The sequence below is a fragment of the Caloenas nicobarica genome, chromosome 16 (genome assembly GCF_036013445.1).
Source record: "Caloenas nicobarica isolate bCalNic1 chromosome 16, bCalNic1.hap1, whole genome shotgun sequence".
NCBI classification, from domain to species: Eukaryota; Metazoa; Chordata; class Aves; order Columbiformes; family Columbidae; genus Caloenas; species Caloenas nicobarica.
The window spans coordinates 8,626,644-8,643,943 of record NC_088260.1 but is presented as its reverse complement, the minus strand read 5'-3'; the positions used below and the strand labels follow the sequence as shown (position 1 = coordinate 8,643,943).

Here is a 17,300-nt window from a genome sequence, read left to right as displayed (position 1 = left end):
GGCAGAGCTGTTTTCCCGTTGCACGTGCTGCAGAGCCCTTTCTGTTCAGAACTGAGCAGCCTTTACTGCATCCCTGTCGCTTTTCTCCTGCCTTTTTCCCCAGTCTAAAGTGTGACCATAGCTCCGCACTTAAACTGCCACACAGTCAAACTGCCGACTCTTCCTGCCCGTCAGACTTGGGTACGTCACTGAGTAAATGGATTTATCTCCAGAAATCTGTAGGTATCTGGGAGCACATATCGTTTTGATGTGTAGGGAGTTACACAATCCCTCACACCCAGCTGGTTGTCTGTACTCCTGAATTCGATTCTAATGCAGCCTCTGCCTTTGCAGCCTTTCAGAGCTAGTGTGTCAAGCGGTAGGTCTCTTTTGGTTCTAATGTCTTGTATATTTGCTATTTCTTCTTTCATCCCTCTCATCTGGCTTTCATCTCCAACTTAGTGTAAACAATGACAGCCCAGTACCTCACCTCTGTAAGTAAATTTTTTATAAGTTAGGGAGCTAAGAAATTTTATGTTTAAGTGTTCTTAGACAGATTCTTTGGCAGGTAAATAAAGTTAAACCACATTCACCTTATTTACGGAAACTTGCATTTCCTAAGTGTTTTCAGGCTTGTGAGAGCACTGTCAATTACCAAATTTTCACATCTTTGTGTCTTCATTTGCAGAAAGTTGGTACTGATTTTGTTTCATTCACGCTCACTCGGATTCATAATAAAGTAATGCCAAATTACCTGTCAAACTGAAGTGTGTAACTTCTGCATCACGAGTCACTGTATCTTTTGATCATGTCTGTTGGCACAGAACTTGCCGTTCTCCAAATTTTATTTAAAACAAAACTGTAGCGCTAGTTTGCATCCCTCGTTACTATTACATGGTATAGTTTCTGGTTGTAAGCCTCTCGGGGTCGCAGATGGTGTTTCTCTGCCTTGGTGTGAGCGGGGGCCGGTGGAAGGGAACGGGAAGGGCCGTGTAATCCAGGCGCTCCCATGGGTGCGCAGGCTCAGCTGCACCAGCCATCCCAGTGCCATCTGCAAAGGTCCCACAGATATTGCCGTCAGCCCTTTGCGTGTTCTTCATAGTTCAGTTTCTCAACTATGAGATGTAACTGAAGTGATGGCTTGTGTTTGTAGGCAGCCCTCTGAAAAAAGACGGAGATCGAATCCTGTACTAGACGGTTAAAGTTTGAGGAGAGAAAAAAATCAAAGAACAAAAGTCCTATGTTAACTCAGGAAATCAAGCTCTTGTTCTCTCTGGTTCCCTAAGCCTTGCTGAATTCTAAACATGCAGTTTAACACCCAAAATAAAAAAACATACTGGTGAACTGACACCCAGGATTACTGGTACAGGCTTTATGCAATTCCATTCTGCTACCCTAATAAAAATTGCTCTCAAAGGCTTTGTGGCATGGTTTTATTTTCATAGATTTAGGGTTTAGACTTCTTTTTTATTAACTATCCTGCTACAAAGATGTTCTTGGGTCACTGTGGTCTGAATGTGTTTGCAATTTGAACTCGGTGTTGTCTTTAAAGCTTTCATAGAACCACTGAGAAACTTTCTTCATTATCTCCGCAGATTTTACACAATTGAAAAGTTCCCTGTTTAGAAGTCTTTTAGTAGTTCTTTATTCATTTCTCCATTTAAAACTCCTTTGAATTTAAAAGAAAATTTGGCCTTTTAATGCTGTTCATTTAAAAATATGGAATTTGCAAATTTTTTGCTTGTTTGCAATACAGAACTCAGGTAAGACTGCTGTCGTGTTCGCAGTGTCCAGCTGGCAGAAAATGCACACAATGGTCAAAAGGTGCGTAACGTCCTGCTCAGAAAATTCATTGGTTAGAATGCGGAGCAATTTAAATGTTAAAAATAAGATTAAAAAAATACCTATCAAAATACAGTCACATTACCTGAAAGGCTGAGATCTGGTATCTAATAACCAGTGTTGTGACTCCAGTATCATCAGTCACTAGATGGCACTCCCGGGTCTGACTGCTCTGGAACTGCAGCCACTTTCTGCAGGGCTGGGATCTGGTTTTCACTCTGTTAGCACGTTGCAGGAGCTTGGCCGGCAAACACCGATGGGATGAAAATCGGGTCATTCCACAAGGTAACTGCTGCTCTTCTCCAGCTCGCTGTGACGCAGCAATTGCACAGTACAGCGGGTGATTTTATTTTTCTTTTAACAAACTTGGCATACATCAAATTCATTCTGTGACACTTCAGGAAAGAACCTAGAAAAATATTTTTTAAAGCATCCTTGATGTTGTTTTTCATATTCATACAGAACAAAAACTTCCTCAGATGTTTTGTAGGGAAGCTCAGACAAGTCCCACTAGCAACAGAAAGAGATGTCCCGCAGGCGGCTGCAGTAGGAGCCAACAAGTGAGTGGGTTTAGTTTGTTCTGACGTAACTAAATCCAAAAGCCTCTTGGAGCGTTACAGTAGAAAAGGCCTGAGTTTATTTTTCATTTAAAGAATTGAGGATCTTACTGAAATTTTTAATATTAAAGGTTAACCAAAAAATACTGTTAAATAGATCACTTTTGCACAGAAAATTAGTATAAACAATCTAAATTATTTCTGTCCCATGTAAACATTATCTGTGAGTGACAGGGCTACAGTTAAAGGTATCAGTGTTACCAGGGCTTGTTGAAGTTCAAATACCTTGATGACAGAAATTAAAATGGACAAATCAAGGACCTTCTCCACTGGAAGACTTGCTCGCAGTTGGTGCGCAGCCATCCCCGCGGGGTCCGTGGGAGGCAGCGCAGGAACAGTTGCTGGTAAGCGCTCACATGCAGCAGTTACTGAAACAGCAGATGGGTCAACAGTTGCTGTTCTGCAAAGTCATTTAAAAAATAAGGGGGCAAGAAAAGCCTCTCTGGAAGGGCTGTGGCTGATGTTACTTTCCTATGGTGGCTTAATGCCAAGAGCCAATGTAAATCGGGAGAACTGTAATTACTCTGGCAGAGGCTGTATGTGCAACAGGGCTGCACAGACCACCGGGCTAAACCCGCGATCTGGCTGCTCTGAGCAGAGAACGCCGTCCTCAGGCTGTTCCCAGCTCCTGTCAGCTGTACCAGGAGGTATTACACTGGTAATTGTGGTGTAGCTTCTCAGGACGTGAGCAACTGCATGTCTTCAGAGTACAAATAAATGTACGTATGTATAGTTATTTACTTAGAGATCTTTGAATGAACAAAGCTGAATGTTCCTGGTTTTGTAATGGCTCTGCAGCTCTGGCTTAATTAACGTCTGCAGTTCATGGAGGCGCTCCCAGGACTGTGAGAAATCGTCTGGTCCTTCCCCACAGCCGCCGACAGGCGGGACGCTCGGGTACCCTGGATGCACCATCAGTTCAATGGCAACTGTCCTGCCCTCCGGTGTCGCGTGTGCAGGTGAGGGCGTCTTGGCTGTGAACTCTGCGACGGCAGCATCGATGGCGCTCCAGATGTTACTGACAGACATGTTCTTGCCCATGGTACTCAAACCTATGTAAATGTCTGGCCACCTGTAGCCAGAGGAGGGAACACTGATATTAATGCTGATGAGTATTTAGAAAAGAGTGTGTTATGTCCAGTGGATTAGGAATCAAAATGTACCTACAACTTTAGATAGGGGGGACGTAAAACTTAACTATAAACAAAAATAAAACCAGAACTACAAGTCAGTAATGCTTTTTCTTTCCTTATCAAAACCAGGACACTATTTAAAGCAGCAGTTCTTCAGTCTGACAGAAAGTCCCAACAAAGCCCCAGTACCAGCACAGATGCTGAAATTGAGTAGCAGAATTGGTTTCCCTGTGACTTCAACTGACCCTGCTCTTCTCATTTTCCAGGGCTTCCTCGTGTAACACGTTTCTTCTCTAAGAGTCAGCCCCTCCTCGCCTCCCCGGCAGAGGGGGTGATGCCGCAGGTACGAATGCACAGGTCCCAGGGCAGCCCTGCCGGTTCCTCCCGGTGGCCGGAGCGATGGGTGGGGGGAGCAGCAACTGCTCGGAGGTGGATCCACAGCACCCCTGCCCCTCCAGTACCGTGGGGAGCCCTGGGGTGTGCGGGCTTTTGGCTGAACACCCCTGTGCTGTCCCTGTCCTGAACCTGCCCCACAAGGAGGGTCACTCTCTGATGATGAACCGCTCCGAGTTGTGCCCTTCTCTCCCTCAGAAATGGGGGTACAGTCTGTGTGCTCCGGCAGGAAAGAGCACCACAGAATTCCAGCCTGCTGCTAGTGTTGAGATTAATTGATACCAAAAAAAAAAAAATCAATCCAAGAAAATAACTTTTTCAGTAGACTGAGAATGAAATTAAATCTGTCCCAAAGGACAGGTGACTGCAAGAGTCTCAAATGAAATGTCTTTAATCCATAAAGCACTGTCTGAGCTTTTAAGAAAAGTGTGTTGCTGGAGGGAAGGGCTGAGATTTTGGGGTTTGGCCCCTGAGATGCAGGACACCGACTAGTCTGTTTGCTTAGAGCAGAGATCCCTGCTGTGGCACTGCAAGCTCTCTGAGCTTCTCCCCTTAACAACAAACACTTGTTTCTAATTAGTCTCTTTCCTGCTGCCTGAAACCCTTTCTCCACTATTCCTGGGAGATGAAGGGTTATTTCTTCAAAACTTTCCCTAGATCATACTTTTAAAATTCCAGTGTTGATACAGCACTTCAGCCTCCTGCTGTCCCAGCTGCCAGGCTAATGCTGCTCCTCTAGAAAGACTGAGAAACATACCCAGAAAAGAACAATCCCTTTCAGGTGAGAAGTAAGTCATCCCTGTTCAAACAAAACTTCCTAGTAAGACCCAGTGCCCCCAGCACTTTCGTATTCCTGAACCTTCTGTGAGCCCCAAAGTGGAAGGAGAAAGGTTGTGTTCCATTCCAAAAGATGCTGTCAGGAGCCGATAAGATCTTAAAGCTTTACTACAAAAAGGATGAGTAATGCCTGTCTTACCTTATTCCATGTCTTGTAAACACATCCACTGTGTTAAAAGAATCTTCTTCTACTCCCAGATAAAAGTCCATCAGGGATGGAGGGATCCAGTCACAGTTGTGAAGGCCTGGCTCTATCGGGACTCGAGTGTACTTAATCCCATATTCCTCTAACACCTCTGCAAATACATGCCTGACCTCTGCAAGTAAAAACAGAGATACTATAGTCAGGAATCAGATAACCAACTCATCATGTCTCCTGCAAGCTGTTAGCACAGAGATGTCTTTCCTTTCCATGTCTAAAAAAATATAATCCCATTTGTCTTCTGCTGAAACTATTTTCAGATTTGTTGTGAGGGTGAATTGCTGTCCTGGTTTTGTTAAAAACAAGACCAGTTTCTCTTTTAGCGATTTTTCCTTTCAGCTAAGTTGTTATTAGTAACTGCACTTTTCTGAAGTTGGATACATGGTTTGGTAGACGTAGCAATAGTATGCAAGGTTGCTGATAAGAACGCACATCCCGTAAGCAAGGAGGGGTAAACTGAACAGGTGACTAAAACTGACCAACTAAGTATTCCATCCCATCCACGTCATGAGACCATATAAAAGTGGGTGATCACGAGGGTCTCGTTCTTCTTCTTCGACTCTGGCCGGCATCTGGTGAGGACCCTGCCTGCTGTCCCTGCGACCTGAGGCCTAGTGACAGACACTGCATCCTTGAATCCAGTTCCGGTTTGCTGCAGGGTCCAACCCAGGACTTGTGGGTGCCCGCCCTGCAGCTGCTGGAGCAGTGCTGAGCTGTGCTGGGGAACTCAAGATTGGTTTTGTATATTTTGTATTATTTTCTCTATTTCATGAGTAGCATTAGTAAGACATTTTTAACTTTTTCCAACTTGCAAGTACTCTCTCTCTTTGCCCTCCTATTGCCTTTCCTTAGTGGGGAGGGGGTTAACAGAGAGCATCTGCCACAGTTTATTGTCATCCTGCATTAAACGGTGACAATTGCCAAGAGCGATGTCATCCAGAGGCAGCTGAGTGCTGAAGTGGGGAAAGCTGGATTTATTTTTTTGCTCGCTCAGTTTCCCATCTCTGTACCACAATGACCTTATTTGCAAAACAGGGACAAAAGATACTTGCTCATCTCTCCAAAACATGCTGAGACCTGCAGACGGAGATTGATGTGGAAACACAGCTGACAGGATGGAGTTCTTGTAGCACCTGAAAGAGCTACTGGATTTGCAGACTTGAGCATTCCAGTTTAAACTGGCCAGTCTGCTGCTGGCCCTGGTCTGCCTCCTTTGATGTGGCTGGGAACGTGGAATTAGGATGCCTGGAGGAAAAGGTGTAACCAGGGCCATTTGTACCTTGTACTGCTGTGGGAAGACCTAGGTCACCAAGCAGCCAATTTGGGCCCGGGCAGGACTGTGTCCCCAGGGCCCAGGTGGGAACATTCAAACTGCAATTGCAGAGCAAGTATCTTGGGGTGAGGTTTATTGCCCAAACAGGGAGCCCGTGGCAAGGGAAGTCCCTTCTGACCTGACTCTCCAATCTGCTCGCCTGCTCGGGGCTGGGAAGAAGAGGAGGCCCCTCTTACCTGGGAGAACGTGGACGTGCTGGTGTCCATCCATGTGAGGAGGAAGGTGACCTGTCAGCTCGTGGAACAGCTCCACCTGGGCCTTTAGCTCCTGCTTCACCTGCACAGCAGAGGGTCAGAGCGAGACCTGTCAGCAGGCTGAGACCAGGAGAGCGCCCAGGGCTGCCACAGACCTTGCTGGGTGGCATGAAGTGCTGTGATGTATAAACAGACATGGGGTGCTGCTGGGTTGCCCAGAACCTCCCCTAGGCATGGGTCTCTTTATGGTACTGGTGATGTGGATGGTGCTGATACTGGGATTTTCTAAAATACATAGGATATTTGAATACTCATTTCCCTTTAAAATGAATGGGGAAATGGGTGCTCATATCCCATAGGCAGTTTTGGTCACCTAAACACATTCATCCTTGCTCATGGGGCAAAAACAGTCTTCTCTCTAGAGACCAAAAGCCTCTCACAAGGCGATGAAAAGCCTACTGCCTACTTAGCACTTCTCTGGCATTTTCCCTTTACTGATCTCTAGGTTCTTTCTAAATATCTGTTCCAATGCTGCTTCTGCCCCCTCTAATACGTAGTTAACAGGACATGAATGGATGCAGGCACTGAAGCAGGGAGGACTGAGTTCTCAAAGGCTGCAGAGCCTTTGGCAGAATTAGGCCCAGGACTCAGAAAAACAGCTCCAGCTGCCCAGGTCACAGCTGGGACCTGAGAAAGCTCTTCAGCTGTTCTGTGCTGAGACAAGCGCAGGCTGATCTGTATCAGGAAAGCAAGTTGCATATTTTTATGTGGCTTTCTCCTACCTCTGACATATTCAGGAGACCTTTTGATAAAGCTGTTCTGAATCCCATTTTCCCATGGAAGAATCCATCTTGGTTGAGCAGCGAAGACTTAGTCTTGAGCACCTCACATACAGGAGAGCCCTCGGAGAGGTTGGCATGCAGGCCTATTGGGATGTTGTATCTGTAACAAGAATGAAATATCTGTTAAGCTTTGCACCTCTACCTTCCTTACTGCGATCCAAGCAGGATATTTCAGTGAAAGATCAAGACTGATCTAAAAAGTGGTGCTCTACTCACTGCAGTACATCTTTGTATTCCTGTTCTTCTAGAAAGGAAAGCAGAATGACACTAACCAGAGCAGAATATCTCCAGGTAACCACCCTGTGCAGTCTGCCAAGGGCCAGTTTGTGAGACCCTCCCAACTCCATTCCCACCCTGACTCGTGTGGAGAGAGCAGCCATGGGGTATCGCAGGCTAAATCCTGTAACTGCATTAAAATGCTATAGCTGCACTAAATGCTATAACTGCATGCTGCTGGTAACTGCCCTGGAGTCACTAGCGACTAACAGAAAAATCTAGACCTTGCAACGCTTTTCTAAAGCACTTCATCAGCCCTTACTAGGTATTCCCTTGAGTTGTTCACACTATTAAAGATGGTACATTTATGAGACATTTGAGTTTTACTTGACAACTTCTAAAGCTGCCCTTAAGTAGAATCCCGTCACATATAAACAGTGCCCAAGGCAGCTGTTATGGCAACAGCACAGGCTACAAGTGTAAATACTGTCTGAGTTTAAGGGTTTCCTGGTCCAAGAGGCTGCAGCTGAAATTGCTGGCAGTAGCCAGGTTTCTATCTACTGCTGCAGATGATCACTGAGTGACAGGGCTAACCTGTACAAAGCAGCATCGCTCTGGCCCAGATGAAGGATTACTGCAGGGAGGCTGGCAGTGTAAGTGTAGAGCCTCACTAAGGAATCACAAGGGTACAATTCATTAACTAGTTGCACTCCGCAAGAAACTACGGAGCTAGTGTATCTGCAGAGCTCCTCTCAGCCACAGGGCATTGCACAGTGCTGGTGTTTCCTTCTTGGTGTGCGCTGTTGATTCCCCTACAATAAAAACAGGACCTGCGAGTGCTCAGATTTGTTTCATTAGCACTTCTGGAAATCCTCTAGAATCGGTGGCCAAAATGATGCTTTGAAACTTTTTCCAAGACAACTCCTGGCCTCTGGCTGACCCATTAAGCAAAAGACAGAACTGTAATGTTGAATCTCTGCTGCCCAGTCTGAGTCGTGGTGCAGAGTTAACTTCAAGGCAACAAGTCTGTGATGCTTTAAATCTTTCCTGGAACTTCTGCATGGAGCTGCTAAAACTGGGCACGGTTTGTCCCTGTTACAACCTTTGTACCACAAGGAGGAAAATAAAAACAATCTCCATTTAGGCAAAGTGTGCAAAAACCAGATTTTCCCCTTCTGTCTGCTGTGCTGAAGTTCACTAGCGAAGTGCCAAGTTCCTGGAGACAGAAGGACTGAGGATAGATTGGACCAGGTCAGAGTAATTTAGCTCCTTCAGGTCCTCAGGTTTTGGCCCTTTCAGGACTGAAAAGTCCTTTTTCCTGCTCCTCCATGTCTTGTGCTCCAAGCGGATGATGTAGTCTGTTGCTAGATACTGCTCCTTCTCAAAGGCATAAATGTTATGAGTTGTATGGACAGCGCTGTGAAACAAAACGAGTCCATCTTTCCAGTCCACGGTGTGATTAGGGAGCTGGAATGTTTGCTTAACGGAGCACAACAGCTTGTGGAGAGAAAGGTCCTCTCTGGCTTTTCTGGTTTGGCAATTTCTCTGCAGCAGGGCCTGATTGTATAATAGATGATAAATGTTCCTCTGGTTTTCATACATGTGGCCTGAGCACATGACACATGCACACAAACTCCTTGCTCATACAAGAACAGAGAGATGCTGCCACTGGGAGCGGGGGCCCTTACGCGGGCAGGGTGGCAGGGCAGGAGGCAGCTACAGTGCACAAGGGCTGCTGAGGCAGGACGGCTTCCCCTCCGTTCTGTGACCTGCTGGGTACCCCGCATGATCCCAAAGGCAGAGGGGGAACCTGTGGCTTTGTTTTGTGTTTCTTTGTTCATTTGGTTTGGGATTTTGTTTGTTTGAAGAAGTCCACCCCAGATTCTTTATCATGATTCTGGGAAACTCTGACAGCATCAGCTGATAGCATTATTTGTACCACAGCCACCGCTGTTTGCAAGAAAAAGGATTCATGTGTTACCGTGAATCAGCAGATGGAGGACTTTTTTTGTTTAGCACTCTCCTTCTCATCTGTTGCGGGAGGGCAAAAAATGAACAGCTGAGCCTCTCAGTGTTGTCTCCCAGGAGCATCGAATGAACTCCAATTGTGCAATGCCTCAAATGCTGCGAGGGAAGCTATTTTCAGGAAAAGGCAAGCCTCTCTGACAGGTGTGGGACACCAAGGAGCCAAGCACTGCACTGCGTAACATTGGAGCCGCTTCTCCGCCTGGGCTGAAACCAGCCCCAGAGCTGAGGAATGTGCAGAATGTGGAAGTGCAGAGAGAGCTGGCCTTGTTCTCACTGTAAGGGGAGACTCTGACTGTAACGTTAGAGCATGTTTCGGAGCTTTGGCTAACACCAGCTGAATATCTTAATAGTTTTCTCTTAGAGTTTGTCCTGACTCGTTTGACAGACTGCCCATGCTAAGGCGTCTAAAGAGGAACTGCTAGTGTTTAACAGCTCTGGGATACAGGGACTGAAACCAAAACTCAAAACGCAGCACATGAGAAACTTGTTCAGAAATATTCATCTGTGGGAGATGCACAGCAGCAGGCATGCTGGGAAAGCTGTAAGGATATGGGAAGGAGGACAAGAGCGAGCACAGCAAGGTTCTGCTGCTAGCCAGCATTTTCCTGTACCTAAATATGTGTGTTTCCTCTGGACGCAATGAGCCAGATGATGCTCCTATTCAGCACCAAATATTCTGCTGCTGGGTGTTCATTCCTAACAGTCCTGACGCTGCAGGAGTATCTGAAGTCCTAAGTGCAATGAGATGAAAACATGAACAAATCTTAAAGCATTATAGTAATTAGGTGGACTGTACCTTGGGAGACAGGGGTTCAATCACTCTCTGTCCTGACCAGGGACTTGGGCTTCAAGACTGAACCAACAGGCTTTTTTCCCCACTAACTACTACACACACTGGACTGACTCTAGCTCCTGCATGCCTCACCACCGAAATGTAGCTTCTGCAACCAAAGAACAATGCCAAGGCATGCTGTATTGTAATAAAAAAAAAAAAAAAGAAAAAGCAGGGAGAAAAGTCAAGTTACGGGAATATCCTGGAAGGGCCCCTTTTTTCAGAGGGCAGATGATTGTTTCTGCTACACAAACATACTTTAGAGTTGCCCACATCTTTTCAAAGGCTGTAAAGCATCTGCTGTTTTATTGGCTGAAATGTGGAAGCAGAGACCAGCAGTTCAAGCAGCTTATATAGCATGTGATGCCACAGTGAGAACAGAGCTCAGCTGTTGTGGGTTTGGCGTCGTACCCAGTCCTCTGCCTAAGTTCTTTATAGACAGGACAGGGTGAGCCCTGCTGGTCATTGCCAGTCAACTCTAACTGCTAATTGTTCCACCTAAGATTAAAAGCAAAAGGATTGGCACTAAGCTTCAAGCAACAGTTTAGTTTCTGCAGTAAAAGCATGTTGCTAACAAGAAATGATGCTGAGGAATCTGCTTGATCTCTCTAAACTCATTTTGGTGGGTGTTTTAAGCAGCAATGACTGTTCCACAATCTCCAGGGCCCATGTCTAGGTGTTTGCAAGTCTGTCCCGCTGCCCTGAAGAATGCAGAGACATGAAGCAAGATTTAGTTCGCTCCTGATAAAGCCAGAGGACAGTGTCTACAAGTGTGTGCTCCTGTACATTATGGAGCATTAGGGTGGGCTGCCTGTGAGCTCGTTGAGAAGAGGTTCAGGCCAGTGGCTTCTGCAGCCACTAAGGTTAGTCCATTAGTGAGCTGTTTCACTGAGAAGAAGTTGGCTGTTAAAACCAGCCTGGCTCTGTGGTTCTTTGCTCAACATCCTCATAGACTTGTGGGGGAAAAAAGAAAAAAAAAAAATACATATACACCTTTACAACAAGTGCTACGAGGGCAACAAGGATTTCAGTCTGGAAAGATTTTTGAGTCATCAAGCCCAGCCTAGTTATAAAACAGAGAGAGGAAATACAATCAGCTAAACTGCTTCCTTTTCACGTAGCTTGTTTTGCCACACAAGTGCTCTGAACAAATGTCTCTGCTGAGGCAATGGCCTTTTGTGCAGCTGCAATCCCTGTTCATTCATATCGTTAGCAGTAAAGGGCCCCTGGAGACTGTTACTGTACAGAATCACTCTCTACGTACCCACCAGCTTTGCACATTTCTGAGCTGGGTGGATGAATAACAGCACTCTGGGTCTTGCCTGACATGGATTCTGTGCACTCCCTGTGTACCTGGGAGCAGTTGCAGTGGCTGTGGGAATATTTGCGATTCCCTGAGCCCAGTCCCAATCGTCTTGCTGAAGGCTGCGTGCTCTGGGGTAAGCACAGCACTTACCCTTTTCCTTGATGGGTAAACAGATCCCACCTTCAGCATCCTGTTTATATCCTTATCTGAGGAAGTTACTGGTTCACAGGGTTTCTGCCTGAGTGAGATGCAATTAAGCATCTCATGTAAATATCTGTATCTAGACATCCTGCTTCAGTAAACATCCAAGTGTCTGAAGCCAGACAAAGCAAGGCTGTGCTTTGTGTGAAGAAGCACACCTCTTAGTTTCTCTATGTTGGCATGTGCGTACTTTTTTTCTCCACTTACACTCTTCAGAAAACTCTAAGATCTAACTTTCTGTCTTTCATCATCAAACAGCATCTTGTCTTGCTCCATTACTGCTAAGGACTTATTTCTGCTGGAAGAAACACTCCTAAGCTTCTGCAGTGTTAAGAACTGGTACTTTAACATAGCTTAGGGACAAAAATATAATTAAAAAGAAAGTCACGTATCAACTGAAGCTCCTGTGTCCATGACCTTACATCAGCAAAAAGTGCTGCTGCCAGAAGAGTTAATATGGTCTGGGACTCTTCAGATTGGACCCCACCCCCAATCCAAACACAGTTCAGCAGTGGAACTGTCTGCCTTGTGATTCACAGTCAGATAAAAGGATGATGAGAAAGCATGAGAGACTTCTAGATTAGTCAGATGTTGACTGGGAGGGTCAGAATTAAGTCACAACTTACACGCACATTTTGCAATTAGTGTTGATGGGAAAGGAAGTGAAAACATAGACAGCAATTAAATGTGGTTTTGTTAGAGTCTTCTGTTAAGTGTACCCAGATGTTGTGGGGGCTTCAGCTTTTGTGTAGCTGATATTCAGCATTTAAACTGAAAAAAAAAACAGGAAGACTGATGCTGTGTTCTAAAATACATCACTCTTCATCAAGTATTTGGACATAATCATCTGGTCCTAAAACTCAGTCACAACTGAGCTGGCTGATAAAAGGGAGGGAGGGAACATATGGCAGCAAACAATGTAAGGTCTCTCTATTTCTGCTATCTCCATATTGCTACTGAAAAACAAAGGCACCTATTCACTTCAGGTAACAAAATAACCATTCCAGTCTCTGGGAAAGGCTCTGGAATAAGCACCAGGAATACAGACTGACTTCAAGGTGGGGCTTGATAAGTAGAAAATTGAGATTATATTTTATGGATAACCAGGAAGCTGTAGTCAGTCCATACTTCACAATGAGAAAAGTTTTGAATTACTCAAAAATAAAATGCAATGGAAGTCTGTTCTCACAGCTGCTGTTCTGGTTCTGTACTGCTCCAGCAGTTCCTATCAATAAGTTTGTCGTTTGGTGATGCATCAGGCTTCTGCTGAAACATTTCGTTTGCTTGCAGTGAGTGGGTCCCTCCTTTTAGCCCAGTTGTGACAGTGAATGAGAAAAGCCCAAGATCCAGAGCCTAGATGTTAGGGAAGGTGTACTATTTACTGCTTGGTTCTGCTGGTTTGCGATTAGTTTGTGTCAGAGCTGGTACAAAGATCTGCTGACTACCATCACATTTCTGCCAAGGCTTCTGATCAAAACACAGCACAACAGATAGTATACCCAGAAGCCTAAAGAATTACTGCAAAAATGAAGGGAAGAATGAAATTCCAGAGGAACTGTGCTCCTTTCTGAAGGATTCTGAGTCCTAACATCGCAGAGCAGCATGAGGTACTTAAGAAGGACTATGCTGCACAAAAAGTCATCTTGTTACTAATTAGCTTTGCCTGTGTCCAATTAACTGAAGACCAGATGAGGAGAGAGAGCTCAAGACCTGCAGTGACAAGCAACCATGTCATAGACAGTTAATCAAGACACACCCAGATAATCTCCACAAGCCACAGGAACAGCCCAGCACTGACAATCCTGGCACCATGTCTGCAAAAGACCAAATTCCACAACACTGGAATGCACCACAGGAAAGAACAAGCTACTTGCTTCTGGCTTCTTCTCTCAGATGATAATAGATCCAGTCTCCCTGCTTATGCCACTGGTCAAGGCTGAAATGTCTGCTACCTAATTAAGCACATATGCATGTCTGTATATATATTGTATGTATATAGAACTTGCTTAGTTGGATGTCTCTAGGGGAAGACAAACATGGGGAGAAAAAAACAGGGCAGACTTTCTACCCCATAAAACACAAAATGTTGCAAAGCCTGAATATTCACAGTGGAGTGGGAGACGACACCAAGCCAGGAGGAAACAGGAATAACAGTGGAAAGACAGTCAAGTAACAGTGATACTTGCCCATTTTCACATAAGATGAGGATTCAGTGACACTTCTGGTATGACCTATTAGACATCTGTGTCTAAAAAAAGTTTGCATGAGCCTTTACAACAGAGGAACAAATATCTTGGGGGTGACACAGGAGTTCATTTACATGCATAGGTGCCAATTAAGTGCATGTGTACTAGCAGCACCTGAAGTGGGGCTGGCATTAGAACATGACCAACCCCTTTCCCCAAATCTGCAAATGCTTCCCCCATGTGTGGGCAGGGCTGAATACAGCTGCAGAGAGTTACACAAACAAGGAACTGCAGAACCTGGGCTGTTGATCTTCAGTGCTAACAGATGTTTCCAAAGTCACTCTGCTTATATTCTCAGAAACAGATTTAAATCAATTTCATTTTCATTTTCGGGGGGTAGTTTTGAATTGTAAATGTGACTGTAGCAGCAGTTTGCAGCTTCTGCTGTCACCTGCCCTCCATCCTGGCTTTTCACACCAGTACCAGCTGTTAGCGCAAATGTCATGACCTGGATTCAAAGATGGTTTTTAAACCTCTGATTACATGGCCTACTTTCTGGCTATGGAAATGAGGCCAGGTGGATTCTATATTTAAAAGCCTGCTAAAGACCACAGCTAAAATAGCTGACAACATTACCACACCACTGGGGCTTAAAAGGCTTCAGGGTGCCTCTGTGTCTGAGAGAAGTGATGGCTTTATCTCCGTGTTTTACATATCATTTGTTTCCTTTACTAACAGGATTTTAGGCATCCCAACAGTGTTGTGTCCTTCTGCCTCTCCCCTTATCATCCCAGAGACAGCTCATCTCTCAGTGTTTGTGTGATCTCTAACCTTTTTCACAGGAGACCAGTTTGCCACTAACACCACACCCTGGCTTTCCTGCACTGCCCAACACCTAAAAAGCTACAAGTAACTTCCAAGTACCGCTAAAATCACAGCCAAATTGGGGAGAGATGCTCAAGGGAAAAAAAGGACTGCGACTCTCGCAGCAGCTGTATTTGGAGTATAAGGTCTCAGTTCTTCTAGTACCATTACAGCTCCTTTCCTTTTCTGCTTTCCTAAATGGTTTCTCAACCCTGCTGCTCTCTCTTTCAGGACATACTCCTGCTTCCAAGTGCCTGCCCACACTAGAGCTGAAGCAAGCTGTAGCAGCTTGGTCTGGGTACATAGTATGGACTTCTAATGGTGTGTCTTTTAGAAGTGTGGGAAAAGAAAGTCCAAAAACCATAAACTCTACTAGTCAAATTGTGTAAGAGGATTTCTGCCTTGAGGAGAAAAAGGTGTAGTGCAGTGGCTAACAGTAGAGAAAGAACCATTATGGATATGGTTGGCAGGTCACTGGTTTTACTACAAAGAGTCTTAGTAAATGCTTTCTTATATTGGCCTGGGTTATGATAGAGTGTTTATATTGGGGCTACAAAATACTAAATTTTACAGGCTTGCTTTCTGTGGATAGCCTGTGGAGGCTGCCCAAATGGAGGTAAAGAAAGCAGCTTACCTCCTTGCCAGCTTGGCTGCATCTGCTGCAGCACTTCCGTTGACTAGAAGGGACACATTAGATACCGCACCAGCCAGGAAACAGTCCACGATGCCTTGGTTTCTCCGAGGACAATAGCCAAAGTCATCTCCAGTCACTATTAGCTTCACCTGAAGCATCCTTAGAGGTCATCCCTAGCCAAAAAAAAAAAAAAAAGAGAGAAAATCGGAACAGTCAGCAGTCTGCAGATCACAGGCAAACAGGAAAACACACGCTCGATGGGGGCGAACCCAACCGTGACTCAGCCCCCGACTAACTCTTCCTGCTCCACCTCAGCCTGCCGCTGTCTCGCAGTTTGCCCAGTAGCCAGACTGGCGTGTGGCTGCCTGGCTCACGCCGTGCCTGCTCCTGCAGTGAGAGCACCGCAACCTTCCTTTGTTTGCGGAGCAAAGGCCTGCCTGCACTTTCTATTGCTGTCGATGAGGAGCGTGCAAAAATGTCAAGGACTTCGTGGGCTGAGTTAATCGACTCAGGTTGCGCCCGGGATTCAAAGCCCTTTCCCCGCTGCACGCCCGCGGTGCCCGGTGAAATGGCAGCGGTGTGTAGCACTGGAGGCAGCCCCGCAGCCTCTCTGTCCCCGATCCCCGGCGGCATCCAGCGCGGCCGGAGCGGGGTGCGGGCCGCGCCGCGGCAGACCCCGCGTCCCCGGGGAGAACCGGGAAGGAGCGGCCTCCGATGGCGCAGCTCGGGCCGTGCCCTCCCGCTGCTGCAGGGACAGAGGGGGCCCCGCCAGCCCCCCCCGGGGCGGTCCGTACCTCCGCTCCTGCCCGCTCCCGTGCCCGGGGCCGCCGCCAGGTGTGGGCGGCTCCGGCCGCCGCCGCTCGCGCAGCGGTCCCGGTCGCCGCCGGCCCGGGGGGGATGCTGGCCCCGGCGGCGGAGCTCTGCCCTCGCCGCCCCGCCGCGCATCCCCCCTCTCCCCCGGTGCTGCCGAGCAGCCCCAGCCGGCAGCTCACCCGCGGCGAGCGGCGGCTCCGCCGCAGAGCCCGGCGCCTCCGCAGTGCTGCGGGCACCGGGGCGGCCGCTCCGTCCCGCCGGCGGCCCCTGGCGGCCGCTGCTGGAAGCGCAGCCCGGCCCGTCCGGCTGCGGTCGGGCCGCCTGCGAGACCCGGGCGCGGGCGGGCGGTTCGCGGCCAGGGCGCTGCGGGGCGGGCGGTTCGCTGTACCGCCGGCTCGCCGTGTTCGCTGCGCTCAGCAGCGCAAGACGGAGCTTTTCTGCTCGAGCCCTGAGGTGAGACTTGCTCCTGTAGCTGCAGGTGGGATCAGCTCATTGTTTCCTGCAGTGCAAAATTAATCATCCCAACAACGTCATGAATATATAATTCCTCAATCCGTTACCTCCGTAGCAGCCACTTGCTTGTCTTCCCCTCGCCTTGCTGGCAGTGTGGACCTGGTGTGAGTTCAGAGCCGCAGTTCAGTGAACCCGGGTCAGGAAGTCCCCACAGCTCCTGATGCTGGGCTGGGGAAGGGCAGGGGGAATGGAGGAGAGCTCCAGGAAGGGCAACTTCTAACGTGCTCTTGTTCAGTGCTGGATGTAAGCCAGTTCTCCGTCAGGCTATATGTACAACCCTGTTTGTCTTGGCATTGAACTGCTGCTTTTTCTTACTGCAGAAAAGCTATTCTCGA

General features: G+C 47.1%; 1 protein-coding gene across 6 annotated transcripts; it reads right to left on the bottom strand.

Annotated features, from left to right (window-relative positions):
- Positions 1-49: 49 nt before the first annotated feature.
- On the bottom strand, positions 50-17,047 carry YDJC (YdjC chitooligosaccharide deacetylase homolog). 6 transcript variants are annotated; one of them, XM_065646276.1, is made up of 8 exons: positions 16,434-16,657; positions 15,640-15,812; positions 7,313-7,472; positions 6,513-6,612; positions 4,941-5,118; positions 2,664-3,510; positions 1,907-2,230; positions 50-1,140 (listed from the first exon to the last, which is right to left on the bottom strand). In XM_065646276.1, the coding sequence occupies exons 2-6, from the start codon at positions 15,795-15,797 to the stop codon at positions 3,180-3,182; spliced, it is 927 nt and encodes a 308-aa protein (XP_065502348.1). In that variant the 5' UTR covers positions 15,798-15,812; positions 16,434-16,657; the 3' UTR covers positions 50-1,140; positions 1,907-2,230; positions 2,664-3,179. The 6 variants fall into 6 exon arrangements, with proteins under 6 accessions (XP_065502348.1, XP_065502347.1, XP_065502346.1 ...); XM_065646275.1 differs by lacking the exon at positions 16,434-16,657 and adding an exon at positions 17,013-17,047 and having other exon boundaries at positions 1,907-3,510; XM_065646274.1 differs by having other exon boundaries at positions 1,907-3,510; positions 16,632-16,698.
- Positions 17,048-17,300: the final 253 nt, after the last annotated feature.

Bases quoted from the DNA above. Each gene is read 5' to 3' on its own strand.
- YDJC (XM_065646275.1), bottom strand. From the start codon at position 15,797: ATGCTTCAGGTGAAGCTAATAGTGACTGGAGATGACTTTGGCTATTGT. The intron at 7,473-15,639 runs GTAAGCTGCTTT...TTCTTGTTACAG, and splicing joins GCAGCCAAGCTGGCAAGGAG to ATACAACATCCCAATAGGCC. The intron at 5,119-6,512 runs GTAAGAGGGGCC...TTTTACTTGCAG, and splicing joins GCACGTCCACGTTCTCCCAG to AGGTCAGGCATGTATTTGCA.